Source organism: Salmo salar, chromosome ssa29 (assembly GCF_905237065.1).
Source record: "Salmo salar chromosome ssa29, Ssal_v3.1, whole genome shotgun sequence".
NCBI classification, from domain to species: domain Eukaryota; kingdom Metazoa; phylum Chordata; class Actinopteri; order Salmoniformes; family Salmonidae; genus Salmo; species Salmo salar.
The window spans coordinates 26,072,221-26,099,707 of NC_059470.1; the positions used below are offsets into that span (position 1 = coordinate 26,072,221).

Below are 27,487 nucleotides of genomic sequence, written 5' to 3' on the forward strand. Positions count from 1 at the left end.
ACAGGGGGTTCCGCTACAGAGTCAATGTGCGGGGGCACCGGTGTCGAGGTAATTGAGGTAATATGTACATGTAGGTAGAGTTATTAAAGTGACTATACATAGATAATAACAGAGAGTAGCAGCAGCGTTGGGGGGCGGTGGCAATGCAAATAGTCTGGGTAGCCATTTGATTAGATGTTCAGGAGTCTCATGGTTTGGGGTAGAAGCTGTGTAGAAGCCTCTTGGACCTAGACTTGGTGCTCCGGTACAGTTTGCCATGCGGTAGCAGAGAGAACAGCCTATGACTAGGGTGGCTGGAGTCTTTGACAATTTTTAGGGCCATCCTCTGACACCGCCTGGTATAGAGGACCTGGATGGCAGGAAGTTTGGCCCCGGTGATGTAATGGGCCGTTCGCACTACCCTCTGTAGTGCCTTGCGGTCGGAGGCCGAGCAGTTGCCATACCAGGCCGTGATGCAACCAGTTAAGATGCTCTCGATGGTGCAGCTGTAGAACTTTTTGAGGATCTGAGGACCAGCTGTTGTTTACAAATATACATAGGCTGCCGCCCCGTGTCCTACCAGAGGCTGCTGTTCTATCCTGCCGATAGAGTGTATAACCCAACAGCTGTATGTTATTATTGTCGTTGTTCAGCCACGACTCTGTGAAACATAAGATACTACAGCTTTTAATGTCCCGTTGGTAGGATATACGTGCTTTCAGTTCGTCCCATTTATTTTCCAGCGGTTGAACGTTGGCTAACAGTACGGATGGCAAAGGCAGATTAGCCACTCGTCGCCTGACCCTCACAAAAGGCACCCCGATCTCCTTCCGCGAAATCTCAATGTCTTTTTCCAGCGAATGACGGGGATGGGGGCCTGTTCGGGTGTTTGGAGTGTATCATTCCTGTCCGACCCAATTAAGAAAAATGATTTGTCCAGTTCGAGGTGAGTAATTGCAGTTCTGATGTCCAGAAGCTCTTTTTGGTCATAAGAGATGGTAGCAGCAACATTATGTACAAAATAAGTTACAAACATTGCGAAAAAACAAACAAAATAGCATGATTGGTTAACAGCCAATAAAACGAAAGCCATCCTCTCCGGCGCCATCTTCACCGTAGGGATGGTGCCAGGTTTCCTCCAGACGTGACGCTTGGCATTCAGGCCAAAGTTCAATCTTGGTTTCATCAGACCAGTGTAGCTTGTTTCTCATGGTCTGAGAGTCCTTTAGGTGCCTTTTGGCTAACTCCAAGCGCGCTGTCATGTGCCTTTTACTGAGGAGTGGCTTCCGTCTGGCCACTCTACCATAAAGGCCTGATTGGTGGAGTGCTGCAGAGATGGTTGTCCTTCTGGAAGGTTCTCCCATCTCCACAGAGGAACTCTGGAGCTCTGCCAGAGTGACCATCGGGTTCTTGGTCACCTCCCTGACCAAGGTTCTTCTTCCCTGATTGCTCAGTTTGGCCAGGCGGCTAGCTCTGGAAGAGTCTTGGTGGTTCCAAACTTCCTCCATTTAAAAAATAATGGCTGCCACTGTGTTCTTGGGGACCTTCAATGCTGCAGACATTTTTTGGTACCCTTCCCCAGATCTGTGCTTTGACACAATCCTGTCTCAGAGCTCTACAGACAATTCATTCGACCTCATGGGTTGGTTTTTGCTCTGAAATGCATTGTCAACTGTGGGACCTTGTATAGACAGGTGTGGGCCTTTCCAAATCAGGTTCAATCAATTTAATTTATCACAGGTGGACTCCAATAAAGTTGTAGAAACATCTCAAGTATGATCAGTGTGCCTCGATGCAGCTGAGCTCAATTTCGAGTGTTATAGCAAACGGTTTGAATAATTATGTAAATAAGGTATTTATGTTTTTTATTTTTTATTAATGTGCAAACATTTCTAGAAACCTGTTGTTGCGCTTCGTCATTGTGGGGTATTGTGTGTCATCAAGGTCATCAACCACCCGAGCCACGGCCTGTTCACCCCTTTACCATCCAGAAGGCGAATTCAGTACAGGTTCATCAAAGCTGGGAGAGACTGAAAAACAGCTGTTAAATAGCCATCACTAGCCGGCTACCACCCGGTTACTCATCCCTGCACCTTAGAGGCTGCTGCCCTATATACATAGACATGGAATCACTGGTCACTTTAATAATGGAACACTAGTCACTTTAATAATGTTTACGTACTGCTTTACTCATTTCATATGTATATACTGTATTCTATTCTACTGTATTTTAGTCAATGCCATTCCGACATTGCTCGTCCTAATGTTTATATATTTCTTAATTCCGCTCTTTTACTTGAAGATTTGTGTGTATTGTTGTGTATTGTTAGATACTACTGCACTGTTGGAGCTAGGAATACAAGCATTTCGCTACACCCGCAATAACATCTGCTAAACATGTGTATGTGATCAATACAAATGTATTTTATTTTATTATTGGGTACAAGAACAATGGTGGACATCTTGAAGCAAGTGGGGACAGCAGACTGGGATAGGGAGAGATTGACTATGTCTGTAAACACTCCAACCAGCTGGTCTGTGCATACTCTGAGTACGCGGCTAGGGATGCAGTCTGATGGTAGTGTAGGGTAGGGTTAATGGAGAGTGTGTTTAGCTTCCCTGTGGTCTGGAGGTGGGCAGTAGGGCTGGTTCACATACCTCTATTGTCTTCTCAATGGAAAATGTCAAATGTGACCGCTGTTATCGGTGGCAGCAGAGGTAAAGTGTGTGTTTGTGTGTGTGTGTGTATTTCCCACAGACCGTGGGGGTTTTGATGGTTGCTGAGGCATTTGTGTCCGGAGTGTATCGCTGTATTGCCTCTAGTTCTGTGGGCAAGGATGAGCTGGACATGCCCTTCTATATAACAGGTACAGTACAATGACATCACACTCAGTCACAAAATCAAACTACATCCTTCATTATGACTTGCAGTATAGTACTACCAGTATGTGCACAATTGCATACATTAGTGTGTACAGATGTAGGATCTTAATTTGATCACTCTTTTGTTGCTGAAACTTTCCTGCATTGCAGGAAATGCAAACTTGTAGTGTATTCAAGGTATTAAAAGGCTTCTACATTTTGTAATTTCCAGTTTAAAATGTCAGACTTGATTGACCCTCACGAAAAATGTGTCAACCCCTACAAAAAATGTCCACATAATAATTCACCTATCCTATTGCTGGTGATTATTTTCCTGCTGTTGCAAACTGTCTCAAATTAAGATCCTACATCTGTATATGTGTCACAATGTAAAATCTATCAATGACTAACTATGAAGGATGTCATATCATCTCTGCCTCACCCATCTCTCCCAGTCTCTTCCTCTTTCTCATTTAATTCACTCTCTCTTTCTCTTCCTCTTGTCCTTTGTTTCTCACACTGTCTCAATTCCTCCTCCACTCTTTCTGAGTCACTGTGATGTTCATCTAAAATCAACCACATTGATGACTGTGTGTATGGATTTTTGTGTGGAAATACCAGTCAAAAGTTTGGACACACCTACTCATTTAAGGGTTTTTCTTTATTTTTACTATTTTCTACATTGCAGAATAATAGTGAAGACATCAAAACTATAAAATAACACATATGGAATCAATTAGTAACCAAAAAAGTGTTAAACAAATCAACATCTATTTAATATTTGAAATTCTTCAAAGTAGCCACCCTTTGCCTTGATGACAGCTTTGCATACTGTTGGCATTCTCTCAACCAGCTTCATGTGGTAGTCACCTGAAATGCATTTCAATTAATAAAAGTTCATTTGTGGAATTTATTTCCTTCTTAAAGCCATCTCGGCTCCATCATTCATTGAATCAGATGGCTCATTTATTACAAAATCCCACTGATATTGCCAACTACTTGAATGACTTTTTCATTGGCAAGATGAACAAACTTAGGGATGACATGCCAACAACAAACGCTGACACTACACATCCAAGTATATATGACCAAATTATGAAAGACAAGAATTGTACTTTTGAATTCCATAAAGTCAGTGTGGAAAAGGTGAAAAAATTATTGTTGTCTATCAACAATGACAAGCCACCGGGGTCTGATAATCTGGATGGAAAATTACTGAGGAAAAGAGCGGACAATATTGCCACTCCTATTTGCCACATCTTCATTTTAAGCCTACTAGAAAGTGTATGCCCTCAGGCCTGGAGGGAAGTCATTCCGCTACCCAAGAATAGAAAAGCCCCCCTTACTGGCTCAAATAGCCGACCAATCAGCCTGTTACCAACCCTTAGTAAACTTCTGGAAAAAATGGTGTTTGACCAGATACAATGATATTTCACAGTAAACAAATTGGCAACAGACTTTCAGCACACATATAGGGAAGGACATTCAACAAGCACAGCACTTACACAAATTAATGTTGATTGGCTGAGAGAAATTGATGAGAAAATGATTGTGGGGGCTATCTTGTTAGACTTCAGTGCAGCTTTTGACATTATCGATCATAGTCTGCTGCTGGAAAAACATATGTGTTATGGCTTTACACCCCCTGCTATAATGTGGATAAAGAGTTACTTGTCTGACAGAACACAGAGGGTGTTCTTTAATGGAAGCCTCTCAAACATAATCCAGTTAGAAGCAGGAATTCCCCAGGGTAGCTGTTTAGGCCCCTTGCTTTTTTCAATCTTTCTAGCGACATTCCACTGGCTTTGAGTTAGGCCAGTGTGTCTATGTATGTGGATGACTCAACACTATACACGTCAGCTACTACAGAGACTGAAATGACTGCAACACTTAACAAAGAGCTGCAGTTAGTTTCGGAATGGAACAAGGAATAAGTTAGTCCTAAATATTTCCAAAACTAAAAGCATTGCATTTGGGACAAAACATTCACTAAACCCTAAATCTCAATGAATGATGTGGAAATTGAGCAAGTTGAGGTGACTAAACTGCTTGGAGTAACCCTGGATTGTAAACTGTCATGGTCAAAACATATTGATACAACTGTAGCTAAAATGTGGAGAAGTCTGTCCATAATAAAGCGATGCTCTGCCTTCTTAACACAATCAACAAGGCAGGTCCTACAGGCCCTAGTTTTGTAGCACCTAGACAACTGTTCAGTAGTGTGGTTAGGTGCCACAAACAGGTACTTGGGAAAATTGCAGTTGGCTCAGAACAGGGCAGCACGGCAGGCCCTTAAAAGAACACGGAGAGCTAACATTAATGACATGCTTGTCAATCTCTCATGGCTCAAGGTGGAAGAGAGATTGACTTCCTCATTACTTGTTTTTGTAAGAGGTGTTGACAAGCTGAAGGTACCAAGCTGTCTGTTTAAAATACTAGCACACAGCTCGGACACCCATGCATACCCCACAAGACATGCCGGTAACTGATGCAAGCAGTAAAATTAGATTTAAGAAGCAGGTAAAAATACACCTTATTGAACAGAGGGGACTGTGAGTAACATAAACATAGGCACTGACATATGCATACACACACATGATAACATATGCACTATACACACACGTACACATGGATTTTGTGTTGTAGATATGTGATAGTGGAGTATGGGCCTGAGGGCACACCTAGTGTGTTGTGAATTCTGTAATGAATGTATTGTAATGTTTTTAAAATTGTATAACTGCCTTAATTTTGCCAGACCCCAGGAAGAGTAACTGCTGCCTTGGCAGCAGCTAATGGGGATCCATAATAAATACAAATGCAAATGCATTTGAGCCAATCAGTTGTTTTGTGAGAGGTTAGGGGTGCTATAGAGAAGATAGCCCTATTTGTTAAAAGACCAACTCCATATTATGGCAAAAACTGCTCAAATAAGTAAAGAAAAATTACAGTCCATCATTACTTTAAGACATGAAGGTCAGACAATACAGAACATTTCAAGAAGTTTGAAAGTTTCTTCAAGTGCAGTCTCAAAAACCATCACGCACTATGATGAAACTGGCTCTCAGGAGGACCGCCACAGGAAAGGAAGACCCAGAGTTACCTCTGCTGCAGAGGATAAGTTCATTAGAGTTACCATCCTCAGAAATTGCAGCCCAAATAAATGCTTCACAGAGTTCAAGTCACAGACACATCTCAACATCAACTGTTCAGAGGAGACAGTGTGAAACAGGCCTTCATGGTTGAATTGCTGCAAAGTAACCACTACTAAAGGACACCAATAAGAAGAAGAGACTTGCTTGGGCCAAGAAAAACGAGCAATGGACATTAGACCGGTGTAAATCTGTCCTTTGGTCTGAGGAGTCCAAATTTTTTATTTTTGGTTCCAATCGCAGTGTCTTTGTGTGACGCAGAGTAGGTGAACGGATGATCTCCGCGTGTGTGGTTTCCACCATGAAGCATGGAGGAGGAGGTGTGATGGCGCTTTGCTGGTGACACTGTCTGTGATTTATTTAGAATTCAAGGCACACTTAACCAGCGTGGATACCAAGTATTCTGCAGCGATACGCCATCCCTTCTGGTTTGGGCTTAGTGGGACCATCATTTGTTTTTCAACAGGACAATGATCTAACACATCTCTAGGCTGTGTAAGGGCTATTTGACCAAGAAGGAGAGTGACGGAGTGCTGCATCAGATTACCTGGCCTCCACAATCACCCGACCTCAACCCAATTGAGATGGTTTGGAATGAGTTAGACCGCTGAGTGAAGGAAAAGCAGCCAACAAGTGCTCAGCATATGTGGGAACTCCTTCAAGACTGTTGGAAAGCATTCCGGGTGGCTACTTTGAAGAATCTCTAATATAAAATATATTTTGATTACTACATGATTCCATATGTGTTATTTCATAGTTTTAATGTCTTCACTATTATTCTACAATGTAGAAAATAGTAAAAAAGAAAGAAAGAAAAACCCTAGAATGAGTAGGTGTGTCCAAATTTTATCCCCTGTGTGTATTATCCCTGTCTGTGTGCTAGTGTGAGTTGGATCCTGTGTGTATTATCCCTGTCTGTGGGCTAGTGTGAGTTGGATCCTGTGTGTATTATCCCTGTCTGTGGGCTAGTGTGAGTTGGATCCTGTGTGTATTATCCCTGTCTGTGTGCTAGTGTGAGTTGGATCCTGTGTGTGTGCGTGAGCGTGTGTTGTCTGCTGTGTATTTGTATTTGTGTCGCCCCGTGTGAGTGTGTGTGTGTTTGTGTTGTCCCCTGTGTATGTTACCCCTGTGTGTGTGTGTGTGTGTGTGTGTGTGTGTGTGTGTGTGTGTGTGTGTGTGTGTGTGTGTGTGTGTGTGTGTGTGTGTGTGTGTGTGTGTGTGTGTGTGTTGTCCCCTGTGTGTTTGTGTTGTCCCCCTGTGTGTGTCGCATTTGTGTGTGTGTGTATGTGTGTGTATGTGTGTGTGTGTGTGTGTGTGTGTGTGTTGTCCCCTGTGTGTTTGTGTTGTCCCCCTGTGTGTGTCGCATTTGTGTGTGTGTATGTGTGTGTGTGTTGTCCCCTGTGTGTTTGGGTTGTCCCCCTGTGTGTGTCGCATTTGTGTGTGTGTATGTGTGTGTGTGTGTTGTCCCATGTGTGTGTTGTCCCCTGTGTGTGTGTTGTCCCCTGTGTGGGTGTATGTGTGTGTGTTGTCCCCTGTGTGTGTGTGTGTGTGTGTGTGTCGTCCCCTGTGTGTGTGTGAATGTGTGTTTTTGAGTGCAACAGGAACCTGGGGCTGTTATCGAGTCACTTCCCTGGGCCGCCAGGCCCTCTTTATTTCGGGAGACCTAGGGGTGTTCGGGAAAGATAAACACTATCTGCCATCAGGAAACCCTAGAGCCGTTTCCACAGGAAATTTCAAATAGCTAAAGTAAATAAAAGGCCTTTTCACTGTATTCCTCTGGCTGCTTTTACCCACAATAGCTATTCAACATTGTCATCAAAGGTTAAGAAAATGGCGGCTTGGTCAACACTTGAGAGTAGGAGTCAGATTCGTTGGAGGTCAAGTGAGATGGTGGGCAGGGAGGTTTGTTGTGCTGTTAAAAAGGTTTTCAGAGCTGTTTGTATTGAGAGGTGTAGACCAGAGTGTCTTGAATAGGAACTGAATCTCTGCATCCCTCTCTCTCCCTTTCTCTCTCTTTCCCTCCCTCCCTCCCTCCCTCCCATCTACCTTACCACCCTTTCACTCTCTCTCCCTCCCTTCCCCCTCTCTCCCTCTCTCCCTCCCTCCCTCCCTCCCTCCTACCTTACCACCCTTTCACTCTCTCTCCCTCCCTTCCCCCTCTCTCCCTCTCTCCCTCCCTCCCTCCCTCCCTCCTACCTTACCACCCTTTCACTCTCTCTCCCTCCCTTCCCCCTCTCTCCCTCTCTCCCTCCCTCCCTCCCTCCTACCTTACCACCCTTTCACTCTCTTGACCTCCCTTCCCCCTCTCTCCCTCTCTCCCTCCCTCCCTCCCTCCCATCTACCTTACCACCCTTTCACTCTCTCTCCCTCCCTCCCTCCCTCCCTCCCTCCCTCCCTCCCTCCCTCCCTCCCTCCCTCCCTCCCTCCCTCCCTTCTACTTAACCCTTTCACTCTCTCTCCCTCCCTTCCCCCTCTCTCCCTCTCTCCCTCCCTCCCTCCCTCCCTCCTACCTTACCACCCTTTCACTCTCTTTCCCTCCCTCCCTCCTTCCCTCCTTCCCTCCTACCTTACCACCCTTTTACTCTCTCTCTCGCCCTCCCTTCCCCCCTCTCTCTCTCTCTTCCTCCCTCCCACCTTACCACCCTTTCACTCTCTTTCCCTCCCTCCCTCCCTCCCTCCCTCCCTCCCTCCCTCCCTCCCTCCTACCTTACCTCCCTTTCACTCTCTTTCCTCCCTCCCTCCCTCCCTCCCTCCCTCCCTCCCTCCCTCCTACTTACCACCCTTTCACTCTCTCTCTCTCTCTCTCCCTCCCTTCCCCTCTCTCCCTCCCTCCCTCCCTCCCTCCCTCCTACCTTACCACCCTTTCACTCTCTTTCCCTCCCTCCCTCCTTCCCTCCTTCCCTCCCTCCCTCCCTCCCTCCCTCCCTCCCTCCCTCCCTCCCTCCCTCCTTCCCTTCTACCTTACCACCCTTTTACTCTCTCTCTCTCCCTCCCTTCCCCCTCTCTCCCTCCCTCCCTCCCTCCCTCCTACCTTACCACCCTTTCACTCTCTTTCCCTCCCTCCCTCCCTCCGTCCCTCCCTCCCTCCCTTCTACTTACCACCCTTTCACTCTCTCTCCCTCCCATCCCCCTCTCTCCCTCCCTCCCTCCCTCCTACCTTACCGCCCTTTCACTCTCTTTCTTTTCCCTCCCTCCCTCCCTCCTCCCTCCCTCCTCCCTCCCTCCCTCCCTCCCTCCCTCCTACCTTGCCACCCTTTCTCTATCTTTCCCTCCCTCCCTCCCTCCCTCACTCCCTCCCTCCCTCGCTCGCTCCTACCTTACCACCCTTTCACTCTCTTTCCCTCCCTCCCTCCCTCCCCCTCCCTCCCTCCCTCCCTCCCTCCCTCCCTCCCTCCTACTTTACCTCCCTCCCTCCCTTTCACTCTCTTTCCCTCCCTCTCTCCCTCCTTCCCTCCTACCTTACCTCCCTTTCACTCTCTTTCCCTCTCTCCCTCCCTACCTCCCCTTCTCCCTCTCTATTTCCCTCTCTCCCTCCCTTCCCCCTCTCTCCCTCTCCTCTCTCCCCCCTCCTTCTTTGCCTCTCTCCGGATTCCTCTGTCTCCCCCCTCCCTCTCTGTCTCCCCCCTCCCTCCCTCTCACAGACGTCCCAGGAGGCTTCAGTGTGAGTCAGGAGGATGAGCCAAGGGAGGGAGGAGACCTACACCTCACCTGCGTAGCCAATAAGCACCTGTACACCAATTTGTCATGGCAACGGGTGACTGACCCAGCAGAGGCCACACCCCCGACCCCCGACCTGGGTGGTGAACTGTCCTCGGGAGAGTTTTCTGACACTCTGAGTCTATTGCTTAGCAACCTGACAGCGGGGGATTCTGGAACCTACCGCTGCTCCGCCCATCACCTGCTGACGGGACAGAACACACATCTGGACACACAGGTGGACGTCACAGGTGAGCCTTCTGACCTCTCACACAGGACCACTCTGATCATCATCATCATTACGTCTTCAATATCATCATCGTTACATCATCATTACCGTCTTCATTATCATCATCGTTACAATCATCATTATCATTGTCATTACCATCACGGTTACGCCATCATTATCATCATCGTTACCATCATCGTTATCGTCATCATTACCATCATCATTATCATCCTCATTACCATCATCATTATCATCATCGTTACCATCATCGTTATCGTCATCATTATCATCATCATTATGATCATGGTTACCATCATCATTATCATCATCATTACCATCATCATTATCATCATCATTACCATCATCATTATCATCATTGTTACCATCATCATTATCATCATCAGTATCATCATCATTATCATTATCATCATCGTTACCATCATCATTATCATCATCATTATCATCATCATTACCATCATCATTATCATCATCGTTACCATCATCGTTATCGTCATCATTACCATCATCATTACCATCATCAGTATCATCATCGTTACCATCATCATTATCATCATCAGTATCATCATCAGTATCATCATCATTATCATCATCATTATCATCATCATTATCATCATCATTATCATCATCATTACCATCATCATTATCATCATCGTTACCATCATCATTATCATCATCATTACCATCATCATTATCATCATAGTTACCATCATCATTACCATCATCATTACCATCATCATTATCATCATCATTACCATCATCATTACCATCATCATTACCATCATCATTACCATCATCATTATCATCATCGTTACCATCATCATTATCATCATCATTACCATCATCATTATCATCATCATTACCATCATCATTACCATCATCAGTATCATCATCGTTACCATCATCATTATCATCGTCATTACCATCATCATTACCATCATTATTGTAATTACTATGACACATTCGCACATCCATGGACAAACAGGGTAATACTCAAATCAACATACTCACACCTGTCATTTCAACTCAGCACAATTGCTTTGAAGAATTTAATGGATTGGCTATATGTCCCTTTACATTTTATGGGAATAACGCCATTCCTTCAGCACCTGGTATGTACATAAACACTCACGTTCACACACAGTGATACACATACACACACACAGTGATACACATACACACACACAGTGATACACATACACACACAGTGATACACCTACACACACACAGTGATACACCTACACACACACAGTGATACACATACACACACACAGTGATACACATACACACACAGTGATACACCTACACACACACAGTGATACACCTACACACACACAGTGATACACATACACACACACAGTGATACACATACACACACAGTGATACACCTACACACACACAGTGATACACCTACACACACACAGTGATACACCTACACACACACAGTGATACACATACACACACACACAGTGATACACATACACACACACAGTGATACACATACACACACACAGTGATACACATACACACACAGTGATACACCTACACACACACAGTGATACACCTACACACACACAGTGATACACATACACACACACAGTGATACACCTACACACACACAGTGATACACCTACACACACACAGTGATACACCTACACACACACAGTGATACACATACACACACAGTGATACACATACACACACACAGTGATACACATACACACACACAGTGATACACATACACACACTCAGTGATACACCTACACACACACAGTGATACACCTACACACACACAGTGATACACCTACACACACACAGTGATACACCTACACACACACAGTGATACACCTACACACACACAGTGATACACATACACACACACACAGTGATACACATACACACACACAGTGATACACATACACACACACAGTGATACACATACACACACAGTGATACACCTACACACACACAGTGATACACCTACACACACACACAGTGATACACATACACACACACAGTGATACACCTACACACACACAGTGATACACCTACACACACACAGTGATACACCTACACACACACAGTGATACACATACACACACAGTGATACACATACACACACACAGTGATACACATACACACACACAGTGATACACATACACACACTCAGTGATACACCTACACACACACAGTGATACACCTACACACACACAGTGATACACCTACACACACACAGTGATACACCTACACACACACAGTGATACACATACACACACACAGTGATATACCTACACACACACACAGTGATACACATACACACACAGTTAGATCAGTGCTTGGGAACCGTAGTCCCGTAGTTTCCTGGGGCCCCTCCCTGCCCCAGTCTGCTCTCCTGCTGTGTTTCTCCCTGCCCCAGTCTGCTCTTCTGCTGTCTTTCTCCCTGCCCCAGTCTGCTCTCCTGCTGTGTTTCTCCCTGCCCCAGTCTGCTCTTCTGCTGTCTTTCTCCCTGCCCCAGTCTGCTCTCCTGCTGTCTTTCTCCCTGCCCCAGTCTGCTCTCCTGCTGTCTTTCTCCCTGCCCCAGTCTGCTCTCCTGCTGTCTTTCTCCCTGCCCCAGTCTGCTCTCCTGCTGTCTTTCTCCCTGCCCCAGTCTGCTCTCCTGCTGTCTTTCTCCCTGCCCCAGTCTGCTCTTCTGCTGTCTTTCTCCCTGTCTCAGTCTGCTCTCCTGCTGTCTTTCTCCCTGTGTCAGTCTGCTCTCCTGCTGTGTTTCTCCCTGCCCCAGTCTGCTCTCCTGCTGTCTTTCTCCCTGTCTCAGTCTGCTCTTCTGCTGTCTTTCTCCCTGCCCCAGTCTGCTCTCCTGCTGTCTTTCTCCCTGTCTCAGTCTGCTCTTCTGCTGTCTTTCTCCCTGCCCCAGTCTGCTCTCCTGCTGTCTTTCTCCCTGCCCCAGTCTGCTCTCCTGCTGTCTTTCTCCCTGCCCCAGTCTGCTCTTCTGCTGTCTTTCTCCCTGCCCCAGTCTGCTCTCCTGCTGTCTTTCTCCCTGCCCCAGTCTGCTCTTCTGCTGTCTTTCTCCCTGCCCCAGTCTGCTCTCCTGCTGTCTTTCTCCCTGCCCCAGTCTGCTCTCCTGCTGTGTTTCTCCCTGCCCCAGTCTGCTCTCCTGCTGTGTTTCTCCCTGCCCCAGTCTGCTCTTCTGCTGTCTTTCTCCCTGCCCCAGTCTGCTCTCCTGCTGTCTTTCTCCCTGCCCCAGTCTGCTCTCCTGCTGTCTTTCTCCCTGCCCCAGTCTGCTATCCTGCTGTCTTTCTCCCTGTCTCAGTCTGCTCTTCTGCTGTCTTTCTCCCTGCCCCAGTCTGCTCTCCTGCTGTGTTTCTCCCTGCCCCAGTCTGCTCTCCTGCTGTCTTTCTCCCTGCCCCAGTCTGCTCTTCTGCTGTCTTTCTCCCTGCCCCAGTCTGCTCTCCTGCTGTGTTTCTCCCTGCCCCAGTCTGCTCTCCTGCTGTCTTTCTCCCTGCCCCAGTCTGCTCCCCTGCTCTCTCTCTCCCTGCACCTCTTTCTTTCACGTGGGAATGCTCCCTCATCAGGAGGAAGAGGACACAATGGCACTTCCCACAATGCCACATTTACAGGCCCCTTCACAGGGCCAGAGGAACAATCAGCCAATCAGACACTGTCAAACCACGGACTCACAGACAATCATCAATTGTTGTCCTGGAGGAAGATATGGGAAACAACAATCAGTCCCACATTACTTAAGTCCCTTTTATTCATTTATTTTACTGCTGCTGCTCACCATACCTCGACGCATAGACTTCCTCTCAAAGACCCCCATGGGCTTTTAACTAGAGAGAGACAGAGAGGGAGGGGGGTCATCCAATTGTAGTCTTTGTAGTCTAGGTGGTGAGTAATGTTTCAAATTGAGTGGTTTTAAGGTTACAAATCCAAGAGGAACCCAGGTCAGCTGAAACAAACACACATACACGCACACAGAAATGTGTCACTAACACACATATTGTGGTCAGAGCGTGGCAGGGGTCCAGGGACGGATGTCAAATATCCCTGCGTTCCATTTGTAGAGAAAGAAAAGGAAAAATGACACTAATTCTATTCATGGACCTACTGTATGACTATTCATGGACCTACTGTATGACTATTCATGGATCTACTGTATGACTATTCATGGACCTACTGTATGACTATTCATGGACCTACTGTATGACTATTCATGGACCTACTGTATGACTATTCATGGACCTACTGTATGACTATTCATGGGCCTACTGTATGACTATTCATGGACTACTGTATGACTATTCATGGACCTACTGTATGACTATTCATGGGCCTACTGTATGACTATTCATGGGCCTATTGTATGACTATTCATGGGCCTACTGTATGACTATTCATGGATCTACTGTATGACTATTCATGGACCTACTGTATAACTATTCATGGGCCTACTGTATGACTATTCATGGACCTACTGTATGACTATTCATGGACCTACTGTATGACTATTCATGGACCTACTGTATGACTATTCATGGACCTACTGTATGACTATTCATGGACCTACTGTATGACTATTCATGGGCCTATTGTATGACTATTCATGGATCTACTGTATGACTATTCATGGACCTATTGTATGACTATTCATGGACCTACTGTATGACTATTCATGGATCTACTGTATGACTATTCATGGACCTACTGCATGACTATTCATGGACCTACTGTATGACTATTCATGGACCTACTGTATGACTATTCATGGACCTACTGTATGACTATTCATGGACTACTGTATGACTATTCATGGACCTACTGTATGACTATTCATGGACCTACTGTATGACTATTCATGGGCCTACTGTATGACTATTCATGGACCTACTGTATGACTATTCATGGACCTACTGTATGACTATTCATGGACCTACTGTATGACTATTCATGGGCCTATTGTATGACTATTCATGGATCTACTGCATGACTATTCATGGACCTACTGTATGACTATTCATGGACCTACTGTATGACTATTCATGGGCCTACTGTATGACTATTCATGGATCTACTGTATGACTATTCATGGACCTACTGTATGACTATTCATGGACCTACTGTATGACTATTCATGGACCTACTGTATGACTATTCATGGGCCTACTGTATGACTATTCATGGACTACTGTATGACTATTCATGGACCTACTGTATGACTATTCATGGGCCTACTGTATGACTATTCATGGGCCTATTGTATGACTATTCATGGATCTACTGTATGACTATTCATGGACTACTGTATGACTATTCATGGACCTACTGTATGACTATTCATGGGCCTACTGTATGACTATTCATGGACCTACTGTATGACTATTCATGGACCTACTGTATGACTATTCATGGATCTACTCTATGACTATTCATGGACCTACTGTATGACTATTCATGGACCTACTGTATGACTATTCATGGACCTACTGTATGACTATTCATGGGCCTACTGTATGACTATTCATGGACTACTGTATGACTATTCATGGACCTACTGTATGACTATTCATGGGCCTACTGTATGACTATTCATGGGCCTATTGTATGACTATTCATGGATCTACTGTATGACTATTCATGGACTACTGTATGACTATTCATGGACCTACTGTATGACTATTCATGGGCCTACTGTATGACTATTCATGGATCTACTGTATGACTATTCATGGACCTACTGTATGACTATTCATGGATCTACTGTATGACTATTCATGGACCTACTGCATGACTATTCATGGACCTACTGCATGACTATTCATGGACCTACTGTATGACTATTCATGGATCTACTGTATGACTATTCATGGACCTACTGCATGACTATTCATGGCTCTACTGCATGACTATTCATGGACCTACTGTATGACTATTCATGGACCTACTGTATGACTATTCATGGACCTACTGTATGACTATTCATGGGCCTACTGTATGACTATTCATGGACCTACTGTATGACTATTCATGGACCTACTGTATGACTATTCATGGACCTACTGTATGACTATTCATGGGCCTATTGTATGACTATTCATGGATCTACTGTATGACTATTCATGGACCTACTGCATGACTATTCATGGACCTACTGTATGACTATTCATGGGCCTACTGTATGACTATTCATGGACCTACTGTATGACTATTCATGGACCTACTGTATGACTATTCATCGGCCTACTGTATGACTATTCATGGACCTACTGTATGACTATTCATGGACCTACTGTATGACTTATGACTCATCTGTTCTGTTGGAATTTATTCACTTGACATTGAAGTAACTCAATATTTTGTGATGCAGTGAGGACCTCTGTTCATGTGGACCTTGGCCATTTGGTTATTAACAACACACACACACTTCTCTCTCTCACACATGCGCTCCTAATCACACACACACTCATGGTGTGTGTTTTCCACAGTACTGGAGGCTCCGGTGCTGTTACAGAATCTGTCTGACTGTAGCGTGAACATCAGCAGCTCAGTGACACTCATCTGCCGCGCCCACGGAGTGCCACGCCCATTCATCACATGGTACAAGGACCAACACACACTGCTTCAGGGATCAGGTGGGAGGCACAGTGATCTTATATCCCTTCTCAACTATACTGAACAAAAATAGACACGCAATATGCAACAATTTCAATGATTTTGCTGAGATTACAGTTCATAAGGAAATCAGTCAATTGAAATAAATTCATTAGGCCCTAATCTATAGATTTCACACGACAGGGCAGAGGCGCAGCCATTGGTGGGCCTGGGAGGGCATAGGCCCAACCACTTGGGAGCCATGTCCAGCCAATCAGAATGAGTTTATCTCCACAAAAGGGCTTTACTACAGACAGAAGTACTCCTCAGCTGTCCGGGTGGCTGGTCCCAGACAATCCTGCAGGTGAAGAGGTCCTGGGCATACTGCCAAATGGACATACTGCCAAATTCTCTAAAACAACATTGGAAGTGGCTTATGGTAGAGAAATGAACATTCAATTCTCTGGCAACAGCTCTGGTGAACATTCTTGCAGTCAGCATACCAATTGCACACTCTCTCAAAACTTGAGACATCTGTGACATCGTGTTGTGTGACAAAACTGCACGTTTTAGAGTGACTTTTTATTGTCCCGAGAACCACGTGCACCTGTGTAATGATCATCTTGTTTAATCAGCTTCTTGATATGCCACACCTGTCAGGTGAATGGATTATCTTGGCAAAGGAGAAACGCTCACTAACAAGGATGTAAATAAATTTGTGCCCAAAATGTGAGAGAAATAAGCTTGTTGTGCCTATGGAACATTTCTGAGATCTTTAATTTCAGCTCTTGAAACATGGGAACAACACTTTACGTGTTGCGTTTATATTTTTGTTCAATATATATGGGAATATTACAACAGTGAAAGTTGAGTTGCTTGGTGACTTGGAGTGTCAATAGTCTAAAATGACTTCCTCTCCTCCTCTTTTTTACTTCACCTGCACTGATCTGAATAAATCAGAATAAAGACAGGAAGATGAGAGAGGAATCCTCTTCAAACTGTTGAGAATGACTCCTGAAGTTGGTGTTGGGAAATGACTGTGACATGTTCTGTTTCTCATGTGTAGGTATCGTCATAGCACAAGGAGGCGAGAACCTCCACATTGACCGAATCACAGTGGAGGACCAGGGTCTGTACACCTGCCAGGCAACCAATGAGAGAGGCTCTGCTGAGAGCTCCGCCTACATCTGGGTTCACAGTAAGGATCCATTGACCAATAGTAACTGTAGAATACACTCAACTCTCTCTCCTCTCTCGTTCTATAACCATCCAAGATGGGTTTCTTCCATATTTGGTCATGTTGGTGCCTGTGGATAAACACTCTTGTGATAGCCGGGATGTGAGTGTTAAAGGGTACGAATGACAACCAATTAGATGATCAACCTTATACATCTAACAGTAATCTAATCATGATCTATTATAACAAGGGTGAAGAGTAAAGCCTCAGCTAATAGGGTCAGTTGTAAAGACAAAACGAGACACTGCTTTAGATAGTGCTGCTATCCTTATACGTCTTGATTGATTTTCCCTTCTTTAGAGAGTCTTTGGTGCATGACCCAGTCCTTTTCAGTAGAGGCTGGTCTACAGTGTCAGTCACCCCTGTTTGGAGGGCCCACTCACTGAGTAGCAGCTAGCGGAAGCTCCCTAGCCTGACCATGGAGAGGAGTGGCTGAGTGTTGTTGTGTTCTAATAAGTCAGGAAGGAAGCTGTCTCCCTTTTTGATTTCCTTCGGAAGCCCCACTCTGCTGCCCCGTAAACTGAGGCTATTTCTATATCTTCAGAAAAACACCAAGATGAATGAGGAAGATGGCTGTTTGTGTTTGAGCCTGTTGGGCCGTTTCCACCCTGATCAGAGGCTGGGACAGACAGGGAGGGACGGAGGGACAGTGAGAGAACAGCACCCTCATGTGGGAAGGTGGAGAACTGCAGCGCATGAGTGAAATAAATGTCAGATAAGTGATTTTACTTGAAGTGAGGGAGGAGAGAATAAGTATTCCTGAGAGGGCCTTGTTCATCTCTGTGCTTCTATTTCTATAGTTTAAAACATGTGTAAATCCTCAGATTAATTTCAATCATCCTCTCTTCTCTCTCCCTTACGTTGTACACAGAGGATGTTTTTGCAGAATTCTGCATGCAGTCTCAATTTGGTGTTTGTCCCATTTTGTGAATTCTTGGTTGGTGAGCGGACCCCAGACCTCACAACCATAAAGGGCAATTGGTTCTATAATTGATTCAAGTATTTTTAGCCAGATCCTAATTGGTATGTTGAATTTTATGTTCCTTTTGATGGCGTAGAAGGCCCTTCTTGCCTTGTCTCTCAGATCGTTCACAGCCTTGTGGTAATTACCTGTGGCGCTGATGTTTAGGCCCGAGGTATGTATAGTTTTTTTGTGTGCTCTAGGGCAACGGTGTGTAGATGGAATATGGATTTGTGGTCCTGGCAACGGTACCTTTTTTGGAACACCGTTATTTTTGTCTTACTGAGATTTAATGTCTGGGCCCAGATCTGACAGAATCTTTGCAGAAGATCTAGGTGCTGCTGTCAGCCCTCCTTGGTTATGGACAGAAGCACCAGATCATCAGTAAACATTTGACTTCAGATTGTAGTCCTCTCTCTCTCTCTCTCTCTGTGTGTAGACTCATCAGGTGGCCTGTCTCTGGAGATCCCTACTCTCACCTGTACCTGTCTGGTGGCCACTCTCCTCTGGCTGCTTCTCACTCTCTTCATACGTAAACTCAAAAAGGTGAGACACAAATGGAGCAGACATGAGTGTATAAAATTGTGTAACTATCTGTCCTATTTTTGATCATTTCATATAAATCCATTACTCTCAGCCAAACTCTTCGAGTGCCAAGGCTGAGTACCTTTCAATCATCCTGGACCCAGGGGAGGGGCCTCTGGAGGAGCAGTGTGATAGGCTACAGTACGACCCAGGCCAATGGGAGTTCCCCAGAGACCGCCTCAAACTGGGTATAACTTTACATAATTTGTTACCAACCTGGTACACTGTGTAGTGATTGGTTACAGACCAAGTATAAAGTTGGGAGAGAGGAGATGATTAAGATTAGTGATAGGTATGATCACTTTCTCATAACAATCTTATCTGCATCAGAGATGACTGGGAGTGCCCCATGTAATCAGCATTATCTGTGTTGTGCTAATCATGTCTGTCAAGGGTGGGAGCTGTGTTTACTGTAACTAATCAGGTCTGGCTAGGGTGGGAGCTGTGTTTACTGTAACTAATCATGTCTGTCAAGGGTGGGAGCTGTGTTTACTGTAACTAATCAGGTCTGGCTAGGGTGGGAGCTGTGTTTACTGTAACTAATCAGGTCTGGCTAGGGTGGGAGCTGTGTTTACTGTAACTAATCAGGTCTGGCTAGGGTGGGAGCTGAGTTTACTGTAACTAATCAGGTCTGGCTAGGGTGGGAGCTGTGTTTACTGTAACTAATCAGGTCTGGCTAGGGTGGGAGCTGAGTTTACTGTAACTAATCAGGTCTGGCTAGGATGGGAGCTGAGTTTACTGTAACTAATCAGGTCTGGCTAGGGTGGGAGCTGAGTTTACTGTAACTAATCAGGTCTGGCTAGGGTGGGAGCTGAGTTTACTGTAACTAATCAGGTCTGGCTAGGGTGGGAGCTGAGTTTACTGTAACTAATCAGGTCTGGCTAGGGTGGGAGCTGAGTTTACTGTAACTAATCAGGTCTGGCTAGGATGGGAGCTGAGTTTACTGTAACTAATCAGGTCTGGCTAGGATGGGAGCTGAGTTTACTGTAACTAATCAGGTCTGGCTAGGATGGGAGCTGAGTTTACTGTAACTAATCAGGTCTGGCTAGGGTGGGAGCTGAGTTTGACTCATCAGGGCTTGTTGGATATACAGTAAATGTCATTTTAATTTCTCAAGTTTTATAAACGGTCAGCTGGGATATCTACAGTGAGGGAAAAAAGTAATTGATCCCCTGCTGATTTTGTACGTTTGCCCACTGACAAAGAAATGATCAGTCTATAATTTTAATGGTAGGTTTATTGGAACAGTGAGAGACAGAATAACAACAAAAAAATCCAGAAAAACGCATGTCAAAAATGTTATAAATTGATTTGCATTTTAATGAGGGAAATATGTATTTGACCCCCTCTCAATCAGAAAGATTTTTGGCTCCCAGGTGTCTTTTATACAGGTAACGAGCTGAGATTAGGAGCACACTCTTAAAGGGAGTGCTCCTAATCTCAGTTTGTTACCTGTATAAAAGACACCTGTCCACAGAAGCAATCAATCAGATTCCAAACTCTCCACCATGGCCAAGACCAAAGAGCTCTCCAAGGATGTCAGGGACAAGATTGTAGACCTACAAAGGCTGGAATGAGCTACAAGACCATCGCCAAGCAGCTTGGTGAGAAGGTGACAACAGTTGGTGCGATTATTCGCAAATGGAAGAAACACAAAATAACTGTCAATCTCCCTCGGCCTGGGGCTCCATGCAAGATCTCACCTCGTGGAGTTGCAATGATCATGAGAACGGTGAGGAATCAGCCCAGAACTACACTGGAGGATCTTGTCAATGATCTCAAGGCACCTGGGACCATATGTAACAGTATTGCTTCCGTCCCACTCCTCGCCCCAACCTGGGCTTCAACCAGGGACCCTCTGCACACATCAACAACTGACACCCCACAAAGCATCATTACCCATCGCGCCACAAAATCCACGGGGAACAACTACTTCAGGTCTCAGAGCGAGTGAAGTCACCCGATTGAAACGCTATTAGCACGCACCACCGCTAACTAGCTAGCCATTTCACATCGGTTACACATAGTCACCAAGAAAACAATTGGTAACACACTACGCCGTGAAGGACTGAAATCCTGCAGCGCCCGCAAGGTCCCCCTGCTCAAGAAAGCACATATACATGCCCGTCTGAAGTTTGCCAATGAACATCTAAATGATTCAGAGGACAACTAGGTGAAAGTGTTGTGGTCAGATGAGACCAAAATGGAGCTCTTTGGCATCAACTCAACTCGCCATGTTTGGAGAAGGAGGAATGCTGCCTAAGACCCCAAGAACACCATTCCCACCGTCAAACATGGAGGTGGAAACATTATGCTTTGGGGGTGTTTTTCTGCTAAGGGGACAGGACAACTTCACCGCATTAAAGGGACGATGGACGGGGCCATGTACCGTCAAATCTTGGTTGAGAACCTCCTTCCCTCAGCCAGGGCATTGAAAATGGGTCGTGGATGGGTATTCCAGCATGACAATGATCCAAAACACACGGCCAAGGCAACAAAGGAGTGGCTCAAGAAGAAGCACATTAAGGTCCTGGAGTGGCCTAGCCAGTCTCCAGACCTTAATCCCATAGAAAATCTGTGGAGGGAGCTGAAGGTTCGAACTACAAGAAACGTCTGACCTCTGTGATTGCCAACAAGGGTTTTGCCACCAAGTACTAAGTCATGTTTTGTAGAGGGGTCAAATACTTATTTCCCTCATTAAAATGCAAATCATTTTATAACATTTTTTACATGTGTTTTTCTGGATTTTTTTGTTGTTATTCTGTCTCTCACTGTCCAAATAAACCTACCATTAAAATTATAGACTGATCGTTTCTTTGTCAGTGGGCAAACGTATAAAATCAGCAGGGGATCAAATTCTTGTTTCCCTCACTGTAGGTGGTTCCCACCTGAAGCCTTTAGAAACCTTGACTCTGACAGACTGCCACCACCCAGTGTTAAACCACAACCCACCTTTGGGTTTCAACCCCACCATTTGAGAAACAAATAAGATTGTGTTTGAATTATCTCTCTGTGTCCTTCCAGAGAAACCTCTGGGCCGTGGGGCCTTTGGGAAAGTCATGCAGGCGTCTGCCTTTGGCATCGACAACTCTACAGGCTGCAGGACTGTGGCTGTCAAGATGCTCAAGGGTACCTGCTTCATTATGTTCACTATATCTGAGTCATGCTATCTAACAACGTGACAAATGATGACCATTCAGAATAGAATAGAACATGACTCTACCAGCATAATGTGCTGTATTAATAATGTGCTGTATTTATAATGTACTGTATTAATAATGTACTGTATTTATAATGTACTATATTTATAATGTACTGAATTTATGATGTACTGTATTAATAATGTACTGAATTTATAATGTACTGTATTAATAATGTACTGTATTTATAATGTACTGTATTTATAATGTACTGAATTTATAATGTACTGTATTTATAATGTACTGAATTTATAATGTACTGTATTAATAATGTACTGTATTAATAATGTGCTGTATTTATAATGTGCTGTATTTATAATGTGCTGTATTTATAATGTGCTGTATTTATAATGTACTGTATTTATAATGTACTGTATTAATAATGTGCTGTATTAATAATGTGCTGTATTTATAATGTGCTGTATTAATACTGTACTGTATTAATAATGTGCTGTATTTATAATGTGCTGTATTAATAATGTGCTGTATTTATAGAGTGATGTATTTATAATGTGCTGTATTTATAATGTGCTGTATTAATACTGTACTGTATTAATAATGTGCTGTATTTATAATGTGCTGTATTAATAATGTGCTGTAATTATAGAGTGATGTATTTATAATGTGCTGTATTTATAATGTGCTGTATTAATAATGTACTGTATTAATAATGTGCTGTATTTATAAAGTGATGTATTTATAATATGTTGTATTTATAAAGTGATGTATTTATAATGTGCTGTATTTATAATGTACCGTATTAATAATGTACTGTATTTATAATGTGCTGTATTTATAAAGTGATGTATTTATAATGTGCTGTATTTATAAAGTGATGTATTTATAATGTGCTGTATTTATAATGTACCGTATTAATAATGTGCTGTATTTATAGAGTGATGTATTTATAATGTGCTGTATTTATAATGTGCTGTATTTATAAAGTGATGTATTTATAATGTGCTGTATTTATAATGTGTTGTATTTATAAAGTGATGTATTTTTAATGTGCTGTATTTATAATGTGCTGTATTTATAATATACTGTATTAATAATGTGCTGTATTTATAATGTACCATATTAATAATGTGCTGTATTTATAATGTGATGTATTTATAATGTGCTGTATTTATAATGTGCTGTATTTATAATGTACCGTATTTATAATGTGATGTATTTATAATGTGCTGTATTTATAATGTGCTGTATTTATAATGTGCTATATTAATACTGTACTGTATTAATAATGTGCTGTATTTATAATGTGCTGTATTAATAATGTGCTGTAATTATAGAGTGATGTATTTATAATGTGCTGTATTTATAATGTGCTGTATTAATAATGTACTGTATTAATAATGTGCTGTATTTATAATGTGCTGTATTTATAATATGCTGTATTAATACTGTACTGTATTAATAATGTGCTGTATTTATAATGTGCTGTATTAATAATGTGCTGTAATTATAGAGTGATGTATTTATAATGTGGTGCATTTATAATGTACTGTATTAATAATGTGCTGTATTTATAGTGTGATGTATTTATAATTTACTGTATTTATAACATGATGTATATATAATGGGATGTATTGATAATGTGATGTATTTATAATGTCATGTATTTTGAATGTGCTGTATTTATAATGTGATGTATTTATAATGTACTGTATTTATAATGTTGTTTTTATTAAGTGATGTATTTATAATGTGCTGTATTAATAATGTGCTGTATTTATAGTGTGATGTGATGTATTGATAATGTGATGTATTTATAATGTACTGTATTTATAATGTGATGTATTTATAATGTACTGTATTTATAATGTGATGTATTTATAAAGTGATGTATTTATAATGTGCTGTATTAATAATATTCTGTATTTATAGTGTGATGTATTGATAATGTGATGTATTTATAATGTACTGTATTTATAATGCACTGTATTTATAATGTGCTGTATTTATAAAGTGATGGATTTATAATGTGCTGTATTTATAGTGTACTGTATTTATAATTTACTGTATTTATAATGTGCTGTATTTATAATGTGATGTATTTATGTGTTGTATCTATAATGTGATATATTTATAATGTACTGCATTTATAAAGTGATGTATTTATACTGTGCTGTATTTATAATGTACTGTATTTATAATTTACTGAATTTATAATGTGCTGTAATTATAGAGTGATGTATTTATAATGTGCTGTATTTATAAAGTGATGTATTTATAATGTGGTGCATTTATAATGTACTGTATTAATAATGTGCTGTATTTATAGTGTGATGTATTTATAATTTACTGTATTTATAACGTGATGTATATATAATGGGATGTATTGATAATGTGATGTATTTATAATTTACTGTATTTATAACGTGATGTATATATAATGGGATGTATTGATAATGTCATGTATTTATAATGTCATGTATTTTGAATGTGCTGTATTTATAATGTGATGTGTTTATAATGTACTGTATTTATAATGTTGTTTTTATAAAGTGATGTATTTATAATGTGCTGTATTAATAATGTGCTGTATTTATAGTGTGATGTGATGTATTGATAATGTGATGTATTTATAATGTACTGTATTTATAATGTGATGTATTTATAAAGTGATGTATTTATAATGTGCTGTATTAATAATATTCTGTATTTATAGTGTGATGTATTGATAATGTGATGTATTTATAATGTGCTGTATTTATAATCTGCTGTAATTATAATGTGCTGTATTTATAGTGTGATGTGATGTATTGATAATGTGATGTATTTATAATGTGCTGTATTAATAAAGCTTAACAAAGCTTTTGACTCTGTTAATCACCACATCCTCATCGGCAGACTCAGTAGCCTTGGTTTCTCAAACGATTGCGTCGCCTGGTTCACCAACTAAATCTCTGACAGAGTTCAGTGTGTCAAATTGGAGGGCCTACTGTCTGGACCTCTGGCAGTCTCTATGGGGGTACCACAGGGTTCAATTCTTGGGCCAACTCTTTTCTCTGTATACATAAATGATGTCGCTCTTGCTGCTGGTGAATCTCTGATCCACCTCTACGCAGACGACACCATTCTGTACACTTCTGGCCCTTCTTTGGACACTGTGTTAACAACCCTCCAGACGAGCTTCAATGCCATTCAACTCTCCTTCCGTGGTCTCCAACAGCTTCTAAACACAAGTAAAACTAAATGCATGCTCTTCAACCGATCGCTGCCTGCACCTGCCCGCCTGTCCAGCATCACTTCTCTGGACGGTTCTAACTTAGAATTTGTGGACAACTACAAATACCTAGGTGTCTGGTTAGACTGTAAACTCTCCTTCCAGACTCACATCAATCATCTCCAATCCAAAGTGAAATCTCGAATTGGCTTCCTATTTCGCAACAAAGCATCCTTCACTCATGCTGCCAAACATACCCTCGTAAAACTGACCATCCTACCAATCCTCGACTTCGGCGATGTCATTTACAAAATAGCTTCCAATACCCTACTCAACAAGCTGGATGCAGTCTATCACAGTGCCATCCGTTTTGTCACCAAAGCCCCATATACTACCCATCACTGCGACCTGTACGCTCTCGTTGGCTGGCCTTCGCTTCATAATCGTCGCCAAACACATTGGCTCCAGGTCATCTACAAGACCCTGCTAGGTAAAGTCCCCCCTTATCTCCGCTCACTGGTCACCATAGCAGCACCCACCTGTAGCACGCGCTCCAGCAGGTATATCTCTCTGGTCACCCCTAAAGCCAACTCCTCCTTTGGTCGTCTCTCCTTCCAGTTCTCTGCTGCCAATGACTGGAACGAACTACAAAAATCTCTGAAACTGGAAACACTTATCTCCCTCACTAGCTTTAAGCACCAGCTGTCAGAGCAGCTCACAGATCACTGCACCTGTACATAGCCCATCTATAATTTAACCCAAACTACTACCTCTTCCCCTACTGTATTTATTTATTTTATTTATTTTGCTCCTTTGCACCATATTATTTATATTTTATCTCTGAACTTTCTTCAAACTACAAATCTACCATTCCAGTGTTTTTCTTGCTATACTTTATTTACTTTGCCACCATGGCATTTTTTTGCCTTTACCTCCCTTATCTCACATCATTTGCTCACATTGTATATAGTCTTATTTTTTATTTTTTTTTCTTCTACTGCATCATTGATTGTATGTTGTTTTACTCCATGTGTAACTCTGTGTTTTTGTATGTTGTCGAACTGCTTTGCTTTATCTTGGCCAGGTCGCAATTGTAAATGAGAACTTGTTCTCAACTTGCCTACCTGGTTAAATAAAGGTGAAATAAAATAAAATAAAAAAAATAATAATGTACTGTATTTATAATGTGCTGTATTTATAAAGTGATGGATTTATAATGTGCTGTATTTATAGTGTACTGTATTTATAATTTACTGTATTTATAATGTGCTGTATTTATAATGTGATGTATTTATGTGTTGTATCTATAATGTGATATATTTATAATGTACTGCATTTATAAAGTGATGTATTTATACTGTGCTGTATTTATAATGTACTGTATTTATAATTTACTGAATTTATAATGTGCTGTATTAATAATGTGCCGTATTTATAGCGTGATGTATTTATAATGTGCTGTGCTGTATGTTGTCCACCAGAGGGGGCTACTCCCAGTGACCACAAGGCTCTGATGACAGAACTGAAGATCCTGAACCACATCGGTCACCACCTGAATGTGGTCAACCTGCTGGGAGCCTGCACCAAGGCAGGGCCTCTCATGGTGATAGTGGAGTACTGTAGGTATGGAAACCTATCCACCTACCTGAAGAGCAAGAGAGACGTTTTCCTGTTCGACAAGGTGAGTTCTCCCTCTGTCCAGACAGACAGACAGGCAGGCAGGCAGGCAGGCAGGCAGGCAGGCAGGCAGGCAGGCAGGCAGACAGACAGACAGACAGACAGACAGACAGACAGACAGACAGACAGACAGACAG

General features: G+C 42.7%; 1 protein-coding gene across 2 annotated transcripts in view; it reads left to right on the plus strand.

Moving 5' to 3' along the window:
- Window positions 1-27,487, plus strand: part of LOC106591469 (vascular endothelial growth factor receptor 1) — a 141,676-nt gene that overhangs the window by 105,830 nt on the left and 8,359 nt on the right. Inside the window, exons 12-19 of one of the 2 annotated variants that reach the window (XM_045710816.1) lie at window positions 2,738-2,846; window positions 9,632-9,937; window positions 16,413-16,559; window positions 17,585-17,716; window positions 19,156-19,262; window positions 19,354-19,489; window positions 22,326-22,430; window positions 27,155-27,354. In XM_045710816.1, the coding sequence (XP_045566772.1) occupies window positions 2,738-2,846; window positions 9,632-9,937; window positions 16,413-16,559; window positions 17,585-17,716; window positions 19,156-19,262; window positions 19,354-19,489; window positions 22,326-22,430; window positions 27,155-27,354 (1,242 nt within the window). Of the gene's footprint in view, window positions 1-2,737; window positions 2,847-9,631; window positions 9,938-16,412; window positions 16,560-17,584; window positions 17,717-18,299; window positions 18,644-19,155; window positions 19,263-19,353; window positions 19,490-22,325; window positions 22,431-27,154; window positions 27,355-27,487 lie in introns of those variants that run through there. The other variant, XM_045710817.1, reaches the window with a different exon arrangement.